Source organism: Sapajus apella, unplaced genomic scaffold (assembly GCF_009761245.1).
Source record: "Sapajus apella isolate SASKATOON/1434 unplaced genomic scaffold, GSC_monkey_1.0 scaffold1, whole genome shotgun sequence".
NCBI classification, from domain to species: Eukaryota; Metazoa; Chordata; class Mammalia; order Primates; family Cebidae; genus Sapajus; species Sapajus apella.
In genome coordinates this window covers 38,396,194-38,411,408 of record NW_022436941.1, presented here as the reverse complement: position 1 = coordinate 38,411,408, position 15,215 = coordinate 38,396,194, and the positions used below count along the sequence as shown (strand labels likewise).

Here is a 15,215-nt window from a genome sequence, read left to right as displayed (position 1 = left end):
GTGATAAGATTTGATTCCTTTCTTTTTCTTGAGTATCTTCTTTGCCATTGAGTTTTGTATTTTTACTTGTGTTCAGGATGGTAATTTCCCTTTTGCTTCCAGATGCAGGACTCCCTTAAGCATTTTTGTAGGCTGGTCTAGTAATGATGCACTCCCTCAGTTTTTGCTTGCCTGAGAAAACTTTATTTCACCTTTATTTCTGAAGAATAGCTTTCCTGGATATCGTATTTTTGACTGTCAGCTGTGTTTCCCCCAACCCCCAGACCCCTGCTTTTGAGCATTCTTAAATATATCATCCAATTCTCTCCTGACCTATAAGGTTTTTGCTAAGAAATCTTTCTGATGGGAATTCCTCCATAAGTGACTTGATGCTCTTCTCTTGCTATTTTCAGAATTATCTTTTTCTTTGAATTTTGCCAGTTTGAATATAATATACCTTGAAAATGACCCTTTTGGGTTGAATCTATTTGGGAATCACTGAGCATCCTGTATCTGGATGTCTAATTTCTCACCCACAACTTGGGATGTTTTCAGCATTATTTCATTATATGGATTTTCTTTACTTTTTCCTGTTTCTTCTCCTTCTGTAATTCTTAAAATTCAAGTATTTGTTTACTTAATAGTGCCCATGTCACATAAGCTTTCTTTCTTTCTTTTTTTTTTTTCTCATTTTGTTTTCTGTTTTTTTCTGACTGGGTTATTTCAAAAGACCTCTCTTCAAGATCAGAAATTCCTTCTATTTGATCTAGTCTATTGTTAAAGTTCTCAACTGTAATTTTTCATTCAACTGCACTTATAATTTCGTTCATTTATTTCATCAGTTGCATGATTTATGTTTGGTTCTTTTTAATGATATCTATCTTTCTTGAATTTCTCCTTCAGATCATGAATTGTTTACTCGATTTCTTTGTATTGTTTATTTGAGCTCTCTTGTATCTTACTGAGTTTCTTTAAGACCATTAGCTCAAATTTCTTTTTAGGCATTTCACAGATTTTTACTTTCTTTTGGTTCTGTTACTGAATAATTATTGTATTTCTTTCAAAGTGCCATTTTCCTTGCTTTTTCATGTTTTCCTTTTTGCTTGTTACTATATTGATGTCTACACAGCTGGAGTAACAGTCACTCTTCCAATTTTATTGAGTAGTTTTCACAGGTTAAGACATTTTCCTATGAAATGAGTACTCTTTGAGTTTGATTCTGGGTGGGTGTAGCATTGTAGTCTGCATTTAAATACTCTGGCTATAATCAAGGCCAATAGTATCTGTGAGTTCCTCAGTGTCTTAGGCTGCACTGAACATACTGTCCTCCAAATGCTGTGACAATGATTTCCTATGTTAGATTAACAGACTGATAAAGAGAAAACTCATACATAAATTAAGTATGCAATAATTAGATGTAGGGCTGTGCATTGTCTAGTTAGCTTTACCTTGCAGGAACATATAAGAAGGAATTTATTTGAAATGAAAAATGCCATAGAATATCTGTGTACTATCTTATAGTTTCTTTTGTGGACTGTAAGTCAATATAGGATATAATAAAACACATAGAATGGCAGAGCTGAATTTTTACACCTTGCAGAGATTCACTTCTATGTCCCACATCTGAGACAAATTTAAACTTTGCCAAAGGGGTAAAGAGGTCCTTGGAGTAAGGTAATGCAAGCCTAACCAGGAACTGAAGATGAAACAAATTCTTCAGTTGGAAGCTAAATTTGAAGCCCTTCATAAGCCAAATGGAATGTTTATAGAGGTTTTCCTTCAGAGGTTTCTACTTGGTTCAATCTTTGGAATGCTCTGTTACCCAGAGATTCAAGCGATCTAGAGAGAATGCTGCTTAAATGGCTCTTCCTATTCTGCAAAGCTAGTATGCCCAAAGCAAAAAATGCAGCAGTGCATCAACAAAAATTATTATGATTTATATTTACTGACATTATATGGCAGGAAATAAAACAAAAGGAATACTGCATTTATTTACTGGAAATGCCTATGGTGTTACAACTAACTTTTTAATAAGCCTATGTTATACTTTATTTCTAAAGTAAACAAATAATAAGATAAAGTGACACTGAGAAAGTTTAGAGAGTAAACTTACCTATATAGAGAGAAGATTTGTGTGTGGGCACAGAATCATCAAGAAAGGCTGTTCCCAGAGTGTAGAGAGGAGTTCCTCCTGCCCCCAGCAACAGTTGTCCCAAGATGAAGACATACAAGTAGTTAGAAAGTGAAGAAGTTGAAGAGGTACAACTGGTGCTATTCCTTGTTGTTATGCAAGTGTCTTTGAGGAAAAATTAAATAAAATTGTGAATTTATAGAAATTGAGCTAATACTTTAAATTTCTATCATACAAATTATACTTGCCTAGTATAACATTATTTATTTCTTCCAATCATTTTACTTTGATTTAAGCTACTGAAAAATACATGAAAAGAAAAATATACTTTCTTACCCCAGCCTGCCCTCACATTATGAAGGTAACCCCTAATTGTCTCTGTCAATTAGATGGGAGTAACCACTGTTAAGAGTTCTTTTCAGTTTTTCATACATTTACTCACACATTTACATGTTGCATACCCCTTTAATTTTTTTTACACAATTATAGCCATAATAAAACATACTATCTTTATATTCAACAATGTCCACTTTTCACTTATTATGTCCTAGGCATCTTTGATATTCCCACTTAAACCTGTATTTAAATTTATTTGTTGGCACTGTCATAATATTCCACAGCATAAATGTCCTGTAATTTTATTACTTAGTCCAACACATGTATCTAATAATAAATATTGTTAATATTATACTGTATGATACACAGGTTTAGATCATTTTGTTATTTCTATTAGAATGTTGTGATGTATATATTTTTTTAAGTTTACCTTGGCACATTTTGTGCAAGCCTATCTGTAGGACAGGTTACGAAGAGTGAAGCTGCTAGGTCAAAGTGAATGAATATTTGTATTTTGATACTGCCAAACTGCTTTATCAAAAAGTCATACAAATATGCAATCCCCCAACAAGTCATTAACACTTTATATAATAAAACTTAAATTACTATCAATCTCATTGATTAATATATATATATATAATTTTTTCATTTCCTTTTTAAAAATCATCTGAAATTAAGCATTTTTCCATACATTTGTTGTCACTTGCATTTTTTTAATGAACTAATTCTTCAATTAGTTCAATTTTCCTAGGTTCTGAGTTTGCTATGTGACTTTCCCTATTCCGTAATTACACAATGGTTTTATTCTAGCATTTTTATTATTTTATTTAGACATAAGACAGGTGGATAAACATGTAAAAACAGAATGCATTGCCTGGCTATGTCTATGTAATCCGTATGCATGCATTGCAAAATAAGCCTCAGAAGAAAAGTAGGTCAGAGGTCATCTTCTGCAGCTGGGGCAAATACATTAAGCCCATTAGCTTAGCCCAGGTGATTGTATTAAGCCAATTAGCCCAGCCCAGGTGATTGTAATAAGCCAATTAGATAAGCTCAGGTTAATATAATCAGTCAATTAGCTGACTTGTGAAAGCAGAGGCATCCAGGTTAGGCCCTAAGCAGAAAATGTGAGGGAGACGATCCAAGATGGCCGAATAGGAACAGGTCTGGAGTGCAATTCCCAGCAAAAATGCAGAGGGTGAGTGATTACCACATTTCCAAACGAATTGTTACTGCCCACAGACCAGGAGATTCCCAGGCAGAAAAGTGACACGTGTCTCCAGCATGGCTATTTTAGGCAACGCAGTGGATCTCCGAACTAAAACTCACACAAATCTGTGTGCTGTTTCAACTGGCGCCGGGAATGCCTGGGAGGCAGACATGCCCATTCACTGAATAAAAGGGGGCTGAAGCAGGGAGCCAGGTGATCTGGCTTGGTGGGTCCCACCACCACAAAGACCAGGAATCTGAAATTCTCTGGATTGAGAGTTTCACAGCAAGCTGGACCATCTCTGCTGAGGGAAGGGTGTCTGCCATTACCAAGGCAGTCCACAACCACTGAGGCAGTCCGCCATTACCAAGGCAATCCGCCATTACTGAGGCACTTCACCATTACCAGGGCAGTTGGCCATTACAGTCCGCCATTACTGAGACAGTTCAAACTCTACCTCTATAAACAAAACCACAAGGAAGTTCACACAGCAACTAGGCAGAGCCCATGGCAGCTCAGCACTGCCTATGCTGGCAGACTGTGATTAGGCTACATCCTCCCTGGGCAGGGCATCTCTGAAAAAAGGCAGCAACACATCAGAAACTTATAAATAAAGCCCCACATTCCCAGGACATAGCACTTGAGAAAAAAGGCAGTTATGAGTTCCGCTGCAGCAGACTTAAACATACCTGTCCAGCAGCCCTGAATGGAACAACAGACCTCACAACTCAGCACTTGAGCTCCTATAAGGGACAGACTATCTCCTCAAGCAGCTCCATGACCCCCGTATATCCAAAGAGACACCTCCTAAAGGAAAGCTCAGGCTGACATCTGGCGAGTATCCTTCTGGGACAAAGATAACAGAAGAAGAAACTGGCAGCAACCCTTACTGTTCTGCAGCCCCTGCAGGTGATCACAAGACAAGCAGAGTCTGGAGTGGACTTCCAACAGTCCTCCAGCAGAGGGGCCTGTTAGAAGGATAACTAAAAAATAGAAAGAAATAACTTTATCATCAACAAAAATGACATCCACTCAGAGACCCCATCCAAAAGTTACCAACTACAAAGACCACAGGTAGATAAATCCACAAAGAAGGAAAGAAATCGGTGCAAAAAGGATGGAAAACCAGAATGCCTCTCCTCCTCCAAGGGATCACAACTCCTCACCAGCAAGAAACAAGGCTGGATGGAGAATGAGTCTCATGAATTCACAGAAACAGGCTTCATAAAGTGGGTAGGGTAATAACAAACTTCTCTGAGCTAAAAGAACATGTTCTAACCCAATGCAAAGAAACTAATAACCTTGAAAAAGGTTTGATGAAATGCTAACAAGAATAACAGCTTAGAGAAGAAATAAAATAAATGAATTGATGGAGCTGAAAAACACAACACAAGAACTTCATGAAGCATACACAAGTTTCAATAGCTGAATTGACCAAACAGAAGAAAGGTTATCAGAGACTGAATATCAACTCAATGAAATAAAATGAGAAGGCAGGATTAGAGAAAAAAGGGTAAAAATAAATGAACAAAGCCTTCAAGAAATATGGGATTATGTGAAAAGACCTAATCTACATTTGACAGGTGTACCTGACTGTGACGTAGAGAATGAATCCAAGCTGAAAAACACTCTTCAGGATATTATCCAGGTGAACCTCCCCAGCCTAGCAAGATAGGCTGATATTCAAGTCCAGGAAATACAGAGAACACCACAAAGTTATTTCTCAAAAAGAGCAACTCCAAGGCACATAATTGTCAGATTCACCAGGGTTGAAATAAAGGAAAAGATGCTAAGGGCAGCCAGAGAGAAAGGTCAGGTTACCCACAAAGGGTAGCCCATCAGACTCACAGCAGATCTCTCTGCAGAAACCCTACAAGCCAGAAGAAAGTGGGGGCCAATATTCAACATCCTTAAACAAAAGAACTTTCAACCTAGAGTTTGATATCCAGCCAAACTAAGCATCATAAGGGAAAGAGAAATAAAATCCTTTACAGAGAAGCAAATCTGGAGAGATTTTGTCACCACCAGGCCTGCCTTACAAGACCTCCAGAAAGAAGCACTAAACATACTAAGGAACAACCAGAAACAGTGACTCCAAAAATGCACCAAACAGTAAAAAGCATCAACACAATGAAGAAAATGCATCAACTAATGGGCAAAACAACCAGCTAGCATGAAAATGGCAGGATCAAATTCACACATAACAATATTAACCTTAAATGTAAATGGGCTAAATGCCCCAATCAAATGACAGAGACTGGCAAATTGGATAAAAAATCAAGACCCATCGGTGTGCTGTATCCAGGAATCACATCCCACATGCAAGGATACACATAGGCTCAAAATAAAGGGATAGGAGAAGATTTACCAAGCACATGGAGAGAAAAAAAAAAAAAAAAAAGCAGAAGTTGCAATCCTAGTTTCTGATAAAATAGACTTTAAACAAAGATCAAAAGAGACCATGAAGGGCATTACATAATGGTAAAATGATCAATGCATCAAGAAGAGCTAATGATCCTAAATATATATGCACCAATACAGGAACACCCAGGTACATAAAGCAAGTTCTTAATGACCTACAAAGAGACTTAGACTCCCACACAGCAATGTTGGAGACTTTAACACTCCACTGTCAATATTAGACAGGTTAACGAGACAGAAAATTAACAAGGGTATCCAGAACTTGAACTCAGATCTGGACCAAGCAGACCTAATAGACATCTACAGAACTCTCCACTCCAAATCCACAGAATATACATTCTTCTAGCACGATATCACACCTACTCTAAAATTGACCACATAATTGGAAGCAAATCACTCCTCAGCAAATGCAAAAGAATGGAAATCATAACAAACAGTCTCTCAGACTACAGTGCAATCAAATTAGAACTCAGAATTAAGTAACTAACTCAGAACTGCACAACTTCATGGAAACTGAACAACTGGCTCTTGAATGTTGCCTGGATAAACAATGAAACGAAGGCAGAAATAAAGATGTTCTTCGAAACCAACAAGAATGAAGACACAATGTACCAGAGTCTCTGAGACACATTTAAAGCAGTGTCTAAAGGAAAATTTATAGCAATAACTGCCCACAGGAGAAGTAAGGAAAGATCTAAAATCGACACCCACTCATCGAAATTGAAAGAGATAGAGGAGCAAGATAAAAAAAAAAAAAAAAAAAAGTCAAAAGCTAGCAGAAGACAAGAAATAACAAAGATCAGAGCAGAACTGAAGGAGATAGAGAGAAAAAAACCCTTCAAAAAAAATCAATAAATCCTAGACCTGGTTTTTTGAAAAGATCAACAAAATAGGCAGACCACTAGCCAGAATATTAAAAATGAAAAGAGAGAAGAATCAAATAGATGCAATAAAAAACAATAAAGGGGATGGCACCACTGATTCCAGAGAAATACAAACCACCATCAGAGATTACTACAAACAACTCTATGCACATAAACCAGTAAACTCGAGAGAAACTGATAAATTCCTGGACACTTGCACCCTCCCAAGCCTAAACCAGGAAGAAGCCGAAACCCTGAATAGATCAATAACAAGGGCTGAAGTTGAGGCAGCAATTAATAGTCTACCAACCAAAAAAAGGTCAGGTCCAGATGGGTTCACAGCCTAATTCTACCAAACATACAAAGAGGAGCTGGTACCACTCCTTCTGAAAATATTCCAAACAATCCAAAAAGAGGGAATCCTTCCGCAAACCATTTTATCAGACCAACATCATCCTGATACCAAAACCCAGCAGAGGCTCAACAAGAAAAGAAAACCTCAGGCCAATATCCATGATGAACATAGATGCAAATATCTTCAATAAAATACTGGCAAATTGATTGCAATGGCACATCAAAAAGCTTATCCACCATGATCAAGTAGGATTCATCCTGGGGATGCAAGGCTGGTTCAACATACACAAGTCTATAAACGTAATTCATCACTTAAACAGAATCAAAGACAAAAACCACATGATTATCTCAGTAGATGCAGAGAACGTCTTCAACAAAATTCAACAGCCCTTTATGCTAAAAACTCTTAACCAACTAGATATCGATGGAACATACCTCAAAATAATAAAAGCTATTTATGACAAACCCACAGTCAATATCATACTGAATGGGCAAAACCTAGAAGCATTCCTTTTGAAATCTGGCACTAGAGAAGGATGCCCTCTCTCACCACTCCTATTAAATATAGTATTGGAAGTTCTAGCCAGAACAATCAGGCAAGAAAAACAAATAAAGGGTATTCAATTAGGAAAGGAGGAAGTTAAGTTGTCTCTATTTGCAGACGACATGATTGTATATTTAGAAGACCCCATTGTCTCCGCCCAAAATCTCCTTAAACTGATAAGCAACTTCAGCAAAGTCTCAGGATACAAAATCAATGTGCAGAAATCACAAGCATTCCTATACACCAATAATCAACTTAAAGAAAGCCAAATCAAGAATGAACTGCCATTCACAATTGCTACAAAGGGAATAAAATACCTAGGAATACAACTACCAATGGATGTAAAGGATCTCTTCAAGGAGAAATATAAACCACTGCTGAAGGAAATAAGAGAGGAAAAAAAAAATAGATGGAAAAACATTCCATGCTCATGGTTAGGAAGAATCAATATTATGAAAATGGCCATACTGCCCAAAGTAATTTATAGATTCAATGCTATCCCCATCAAGCTACATATGACCCTCTTCACATAACTGGAAAAACCACCTTAAACTTCATATGGAACCAAAAGAGTGCCAGCATAGTCAAGTCAATTCAAAGCAAAAAGAACCAAGCTGGAGGCATCATGCTATCTGTCTCCAAACTATACTATAAGACTACAGTAATCAAAACAGCATGGTACTGGTATCAAAACAGAGATGTAGACCAATGGAACAGAACAGAGGCCTCGGAGGCAATGCTACACATCTACAACCACCTGATCTTTGACAAACCTGACAAAAACAAGCAATGGGGAAAGAATTCCCTGTTTAATAAATGTTGTTGGGAAAACTGGCTAGCTATGTGCAAAAAGCAGAAACTGGACCCCTTCCTGACACCTTACACTAAAATTAACTTCAGATGGATTAAAGACTTAAACATAAGACCTAACACCATAAAAACCCTAGAAGAAACAATTAGAGTGAACTGGCAACCAAAAGAATGGGAAAAAATTGTTGCAATCTACCCATCTGACAAAGATCTAATATCCAGAATCTACAAAGAACTAAAACAGATTTACAAGAAAACAAACAAACAAACAAACCCATTCAAAAGTGAACAAAGGATATGAACAGACACTTTTCAAAAGAAGGCATATATGAGGCCAGCAAACATATGAAAAAATGCTCATCATCACTGGTCATTAGAGAAATGCAAATCAAACCCACATTGAAATACCCTCTCATGCCAGTTAGAATGGCAATCATTAAAAAATCTGGAGACAACAGATGCTGGAAAGGATGTGGAGAAATAGGAGCACTTTTACATTGTTGTTGGAATTGTAAATTAGTTCAACCGTTGTGGAAGACAGTGTGGCAATTCCTCAAAGACCTAGACATAGAAATTCCATTTGACCCAGCAATCCCATCTGTGGGTATATATCCAAAGGATTATAAATCATTCTATTATAAAGACACATGCACATGTATGTTCATTGCAGCACTGTTTACAATAGCAAAGACCTGGAACCAATCCTAATGCCCATCAATGACAGATTGGACAGGGAAAATGTGGTGCATATACACCATGGAATACTATGCAGCCATAAAAAATGATGAGTTCATGTCCTTTGTAGGGACACAGATGAATCTAGAAACCATCATTCTTAGCAAACTGACACAAGAACAGAAAATCAAACACCGCATGTTCTCACTTATAGGCGGGGGCTGAACAATGAAAACACATGGACACAGGGAGGGGGGCATCACACACTGGGGTCTGTTGAAGGGGACTAGGCGAGGGACAGCAGTAGGTAGGGAGCTGGGGAGGGATAATGGGGAGAAATGCCAGATATAGGTGATGGGGATGGAGGTAGCAAACCACATAGCCATTATGTACCTATGCAACCATCCTGCACATTCTTCACACGTACCCCAGAACCTAAAGTGCAATAAAAATACCCCCCCCCACACACACACACATATAAAAGAAAGAAAGAAAATTTTAGTAATACAGGCATACATTGAAAAAGGAAGCAGGGCTGTGAAGTGCTATGTTAACTCGTATGTAATATCTTATAGTGGGAGAAGACAGAGATCCAGCATTCTGTTGCATTAACCAAAAAGCACATCTTTTACTAAATTTACTATGTGTAGGTTTACTTAATCTTGTGTCACTAATCTCTGCAATCCCACTCCAGCACAAATCTCTTGTGATTACTTCAGCTTTCTAAGATTTAAAGGCATCAATATGTCAACCCAGCTATAACCCATTTTAAAGCCCTTCATTAACTGATCCATTTTCATAATACAGGCAGTGCTGTCTTATGAAATCTAATACAAACATCTCACAAAAAGCTGCCAAGGAATCATTCACCTCATTCAAAGGTGTATACTAAACAAAAAAGAAACGCAAATGACTAGCATGGGAGAATGGTCCCAGAAAAGTGCTATAATTAATGTAGATTTTAAAATTACTATATTGTGATACAAAAAAAAAAAAAAAAAAAAAAGAATGAAAACAATTGTTTCTGAAAATCCGGAGCTCGAAACAGGGCTTTAATAAGCTCATAGAAATGTAGTTAGGTAGGGCATGGTGGTACACACCTGTAATTCCAGCACTTTGGGAGGCCAAGGTGGGCAGATCACCTGAGGTCAGAGTTCGAGAGCAGCATGGCCAAAATGTGAACCCTGTCTCTACTAAATATACCAAAAATTAGCTGAGTGTGGTGGTGTACCCCTGTAGTCCCAGCTACTTGGGAGGCTGAGGCAGGATATTCGCTTGAACCCGGGAGGAGGAGGTTGCAATGTGCCACTGCACTCCAGCCTGAGCAAAAAAGTGACACTCCATCTCAAAAAAAAAAAAAAAAAAAAATGTGGTGAAATAAAGAAAGGAAACACACACACACAAACTTGGGCTAAAATAACTCAAGAAAGACTATAAAACATAAAAGAACAAAACTATTAGAAATGGAGTTCACCCTGGAATGGACCAAAAAAAAACAGAGACTTGTGAGAATTATGATGGAGAAAATAGACTTGAGAAATATGATCAAAATTAAAGGAAAAAATAAGACACCAAGATTTAAACGGTTACAGAGACAATTACAGATATAGAATTCAGACAAAGGCAATCGAATATAATCAACCAAAATAGAATAATAAATATGTTTAAAGGTAAAGTTACAGAAAATTTTCTAAAATAAAGAGTAATATATAATTTTAAAAGATATAGAGATCCCAGGAAAATTTGATGCAGGACTTTCAGTACCAAAATATTCTCTCATAAAGTCTGTGAATTTTAAAGATGAAAAGACTTTTCCGAACAGCTAAACAAGAAGATAATTCGCTTATGTAGAGGGAAATAAAAAACAGTAAGCTTACATTCAGACTTCTCTAAAGCAATATTAACCCCATAGAGGCAGTAAAGGAATGCCAAGAGTAACCAGTGCAAGATAATATGACCCTCAAATTTTATGCTTAGCCAAACTGACATTCAAATATAAAGACAAAGAAAAAAATGTAAACCTACATTATTTAAACACACTAAATCTCAGAAAATGATCTTGTCCTGAAAAAAAACTAAAGGGTACATTTTATCCTATGGAGAAAAACTTCATTCAGAGATACCATGTGTACCTCAAGATAATCTGAAGAAAATTCTACTTTCATAATACAGTTTATAAAATAGCTAGGTTTACCTATTCAATGAATTTTGTGAGATTATTAGTTGAGAAACTCTTTGAACCTAGAATTTCAACTTCTGATGAAAAATCAAACAATTTCTGATCAAATGTAGTCAGCCTTCCATATCCACAGTTTCCACAACTGTGGATTCAACCAACCACAGATCAAAAATATTCAGGGAGGAAAAATAACAACACAGCAACAAAAGAAATACAGGTAAAAATATAGTATAATTAATTACATAGCATTTATACTGCATTAGGTATTATTTGCAATCTAGAGATAATTTAAAATATATAGGAGGATGTAGGTAGGTTGCATACAAATAACACATCATTTTATAGAAGGGACTTGAGCATGAACAGATTTTGGTATCCATGGGGGTCCTGGAACAAATCCCCCATGGATACTGTACTTTCAACATTAATTAAAAGGCAAGTGATTTGACAATACACCACAAGAGGAAGCTCCTATGTTATTTATGAATTTAGAGGAAAATTGCTGATAAAATTAAGGACTAGAAGTTTACCTAATGAACAAAGAGATGGCCAGTCTTACCCACTAATATTAGCAGGTCTGTGACAACAGGACAAAAGAAAATCCACATACCATGTGTCAAAATATTTAGAAGATAAATACCAAGCTCAGCCAAATGCTTAATCACACTCAAAGATCCACAGCCTGCTGCTCTCCAGGCATCTGCCCCAAAGACCTAGAGGCTAAATGTACCTCTTTTCCCCTGGGCCTATCCTGCTACCAGGGGTAGCAGAATGGACTGTACTGTGATGTGATTCCACTTCCCCAGCCACACATTTGATAGGATTCCCAGGACATGCCTATCTATGCATCCTGGAGAGGGGAGTGAAAAAGCCTAGTTTTCAGGGAATCCAGTCTCCCCAATTACCTGCATCAGGTGCTTTGAGGTGGCTAACTAAAAAAAAGCAATCTCTCTTTTTCCTTTCCCAAGGGGTAGCTGTACTTTTCCTCCCTCAGCCTCACTCCTCATCTCCTAATCCCCTAACCACTTCCCTGAGGAAGCAGAAATGGCTGCTGCTTTTGTTTATAGTTGACCACTGCCAAATCTAAACAGCATCTTCTGGCCTGGGGAATTTAGCTCAATCCTACATTCCTCTCCTATCATCTCTGTTCACTTATCCTGTTACCAATCTTTCAAAAACCTCTCTTATAAAACCTTGAGAAAACAAAGCAAAGTATCTTCAAGTTTCAATGTTTGTGATAATGTTGATCCCTCTGGCTCAGGGCAGGACCCTTCTTATCTGGACCTCATGTCAGCTGGTGGTAGAAGACCCAAGAAGGCACCAAGAAAAATACTCCTCCTAAAGGTGATGAGAAATACTCTAAATTAAGATTTTTATCTCTTGTCTGTAATAGGTGTCAGAAGGGACTTTCTGGGTTGCTGTGCCTCATAAAAACACAGGGTAGGGTGAGAAGAGGTTGCACAAAGGCTCTTACAGACAATTCAGCCCTCTTTGTGGGAACTGAAAAGCCAAGAGTTTGTGCAACCAACCTGTGCAACCAACCTACCTGGGGTGCCAGATAAGTCACTCTCCTCCTAAGGGAGCCTAACAGAGTCAATAAAGTGATTTGCAAAAGGAGCTACCACAGCATCTACAGAAAGATGTCATAAGAAAAAAAAAAAAAAAGGCAGTATAATTTTATTTAAGATTAGGGCGCTGACTACAAAAATATTTTCGTGGAGCAGATGAAAAGTGTGAACACATAATTCATCATAAAATGAGTCATTTACATAAAGAAATGAAGGAACAGAAAAGAAATGATGAAGGAAAGAAAGAGATCAAGATATGCTGGGAGAAAAAAGTAAAAGGAAAAAATTAAAACCTCATAGAAATGAAGATACAATGGAAAGGGGCACATGGGTAAACTGAGAAAACACAGTTATGGGCATAAAGAATACTAATGAGCAAAGTGAGCAAGATTAATGATAAAAAAAAAAATGTTAATATAAAGAAGCCAAAGGTGATTGTATATACACATAGTTGAAGTACCTAAGAAAGAAAACTAAAATTGTAGAACAAAATTCTGAAACATATAATTTAAGGAAATGTCACTGTAATTTAAAAATATGTATGTAAATCTCTATGGGTCAACCTGCATAACTGGAGGCCAGGGAACTATGACATGAATGGTCATCACCAGGACATAGCTTAGTGTAGACTGTGAAGAGAGACTCCAAGTTGCACACACACTTACACTATTGAGAATCTTTGCAAAGAACACCAGCAGTACACTGCATATCAAGTGTCACTAGCACATCTAAATAATTTCAGAATGCACAGGCAAACAAAGGCTTTGTGTGCTTTGTATCTTCCTTCTTGGACAATATAACAATGGAATATACATATTTCTATGTAATATGATAAAGAATGTTACCTTAAAAAATCATCTATCATACATTCAAGTTAGATTTTTTCTTCATTAATATCTAACATCTCCCAGAACTAGTGCTCTATAAATCACTTTTGAAAAAGAGTGGTTAGAAGTATAACAAAAGGGTCAAAAGAAATAAAACAGCCCTAGATCATTAAAAATATTTAAATTTAGCCCTTATACAGACTTAAATCCCAGAGGGTTACAGTGGCACACAGCCACTCCAAACCACACCAGTGGGGAGGACACCAGAAAAATACACACTTAGGACCTCTTTCTTCCCAACATGCAAATTCCTGTTAGCTAAACCCAACCACTATCCAGTGGGGAGAAAAGTGCCAGATTGACAGTCTGTCGGGTTTTTCTACTAAGGCGCAAAGCAAAAGTGATAAATAATAAATATTGGCTCTGGACGGACACAGAATATCCAGAACAGCCCTCCCTCCTTTTTGTACCTAGCATCCACTTTTATCTTTGTCTGAACTTAAAAATCTATGTATGTCCCATGTAAGAAACAAACAAAAAGCTATCAGCAAAATTTCTATCAGCATTTTGCTAACAGCAAAATGTCATCATGAGGTAACATCCATTAAGTTATTCTCCCACCTGAAAGCAACTAAGTGTTAGTGGCAACAGTGGTCTGCATCCAGGGTGGCAGAGGAAAACAAGAGCAGGGCAACAATTAACCAGCTCTGTAATTTTCTTTCTATAGTTGGTCAGACGGCCTGAGTGATAAGCATCACTTCCTTCTCTCACCCAGTTCTTGTTCCCTTTGCCACTGCTTAACTGGTCTGGTACTGTACAGTCTTTTACAAGTCTCCAGCTGTTCTTTCTCTATTGAGTTATTGAAGTTTTCTTTTAACAAGTACTGTAGGGTATGGGAGTGTTAAAAGGCACACAAGTCAATCTTGCCGTCCAAAAATGCACTGTTCCTTGCAACTGAAAAAGAACAACTCAATTTTCCCTTGGTAACTAGGATCCATTAGCACTGCCAATTTAGGGAACTTCTCTCCCTGTTGAATATTTACTATGAGGAGATCAAAAAAGATTAGGGAACAATTATAGTTAAGCTTTGAATTTAAGGAAATAGTGACTGCCTTGATGGAAACTTGCATCCCTTGGGCACTAGAATTCAACAAGGGAGGAAGTAAGAATTTCATTAACTGGATTATTAGATACAGTAGTGAGAGGCACCAATCCACTGCTGCTCCTTAGTTCCCAGGCAGTACCTAACAAACACTGTGGTGAGTTTCCTGGGTTTTATTTTTGCTTAATCTATCCCAGATTTGCAGCTGAATAAGTT

General features: G+C 37.4%; 1 protein-coding gene across 1 annotated transcript in view; it reads right to left on the bottom strand.

Annotated features, from left to right (window-relative positions):
- SLCO4C1 (solute carrier organic anion transporter family member 4C1) overlaps window positions 1-15,215 on the bottom strand; it is a 65,491-nt gene that overhangs the window by 34,190 nt on the left and 16,086 nt on the right. The window contains exon 3 of the mRNA XM_032275577.1: window positions 2,093-2,275. Within this exon, the coding sequence (XP_032131468.1) occupies window positions 2,093-2,275 (183 nt within the window). The remainder of the gene's footprint in view (window positions 1-2,092; window positions 2,276-15,215) is intronic.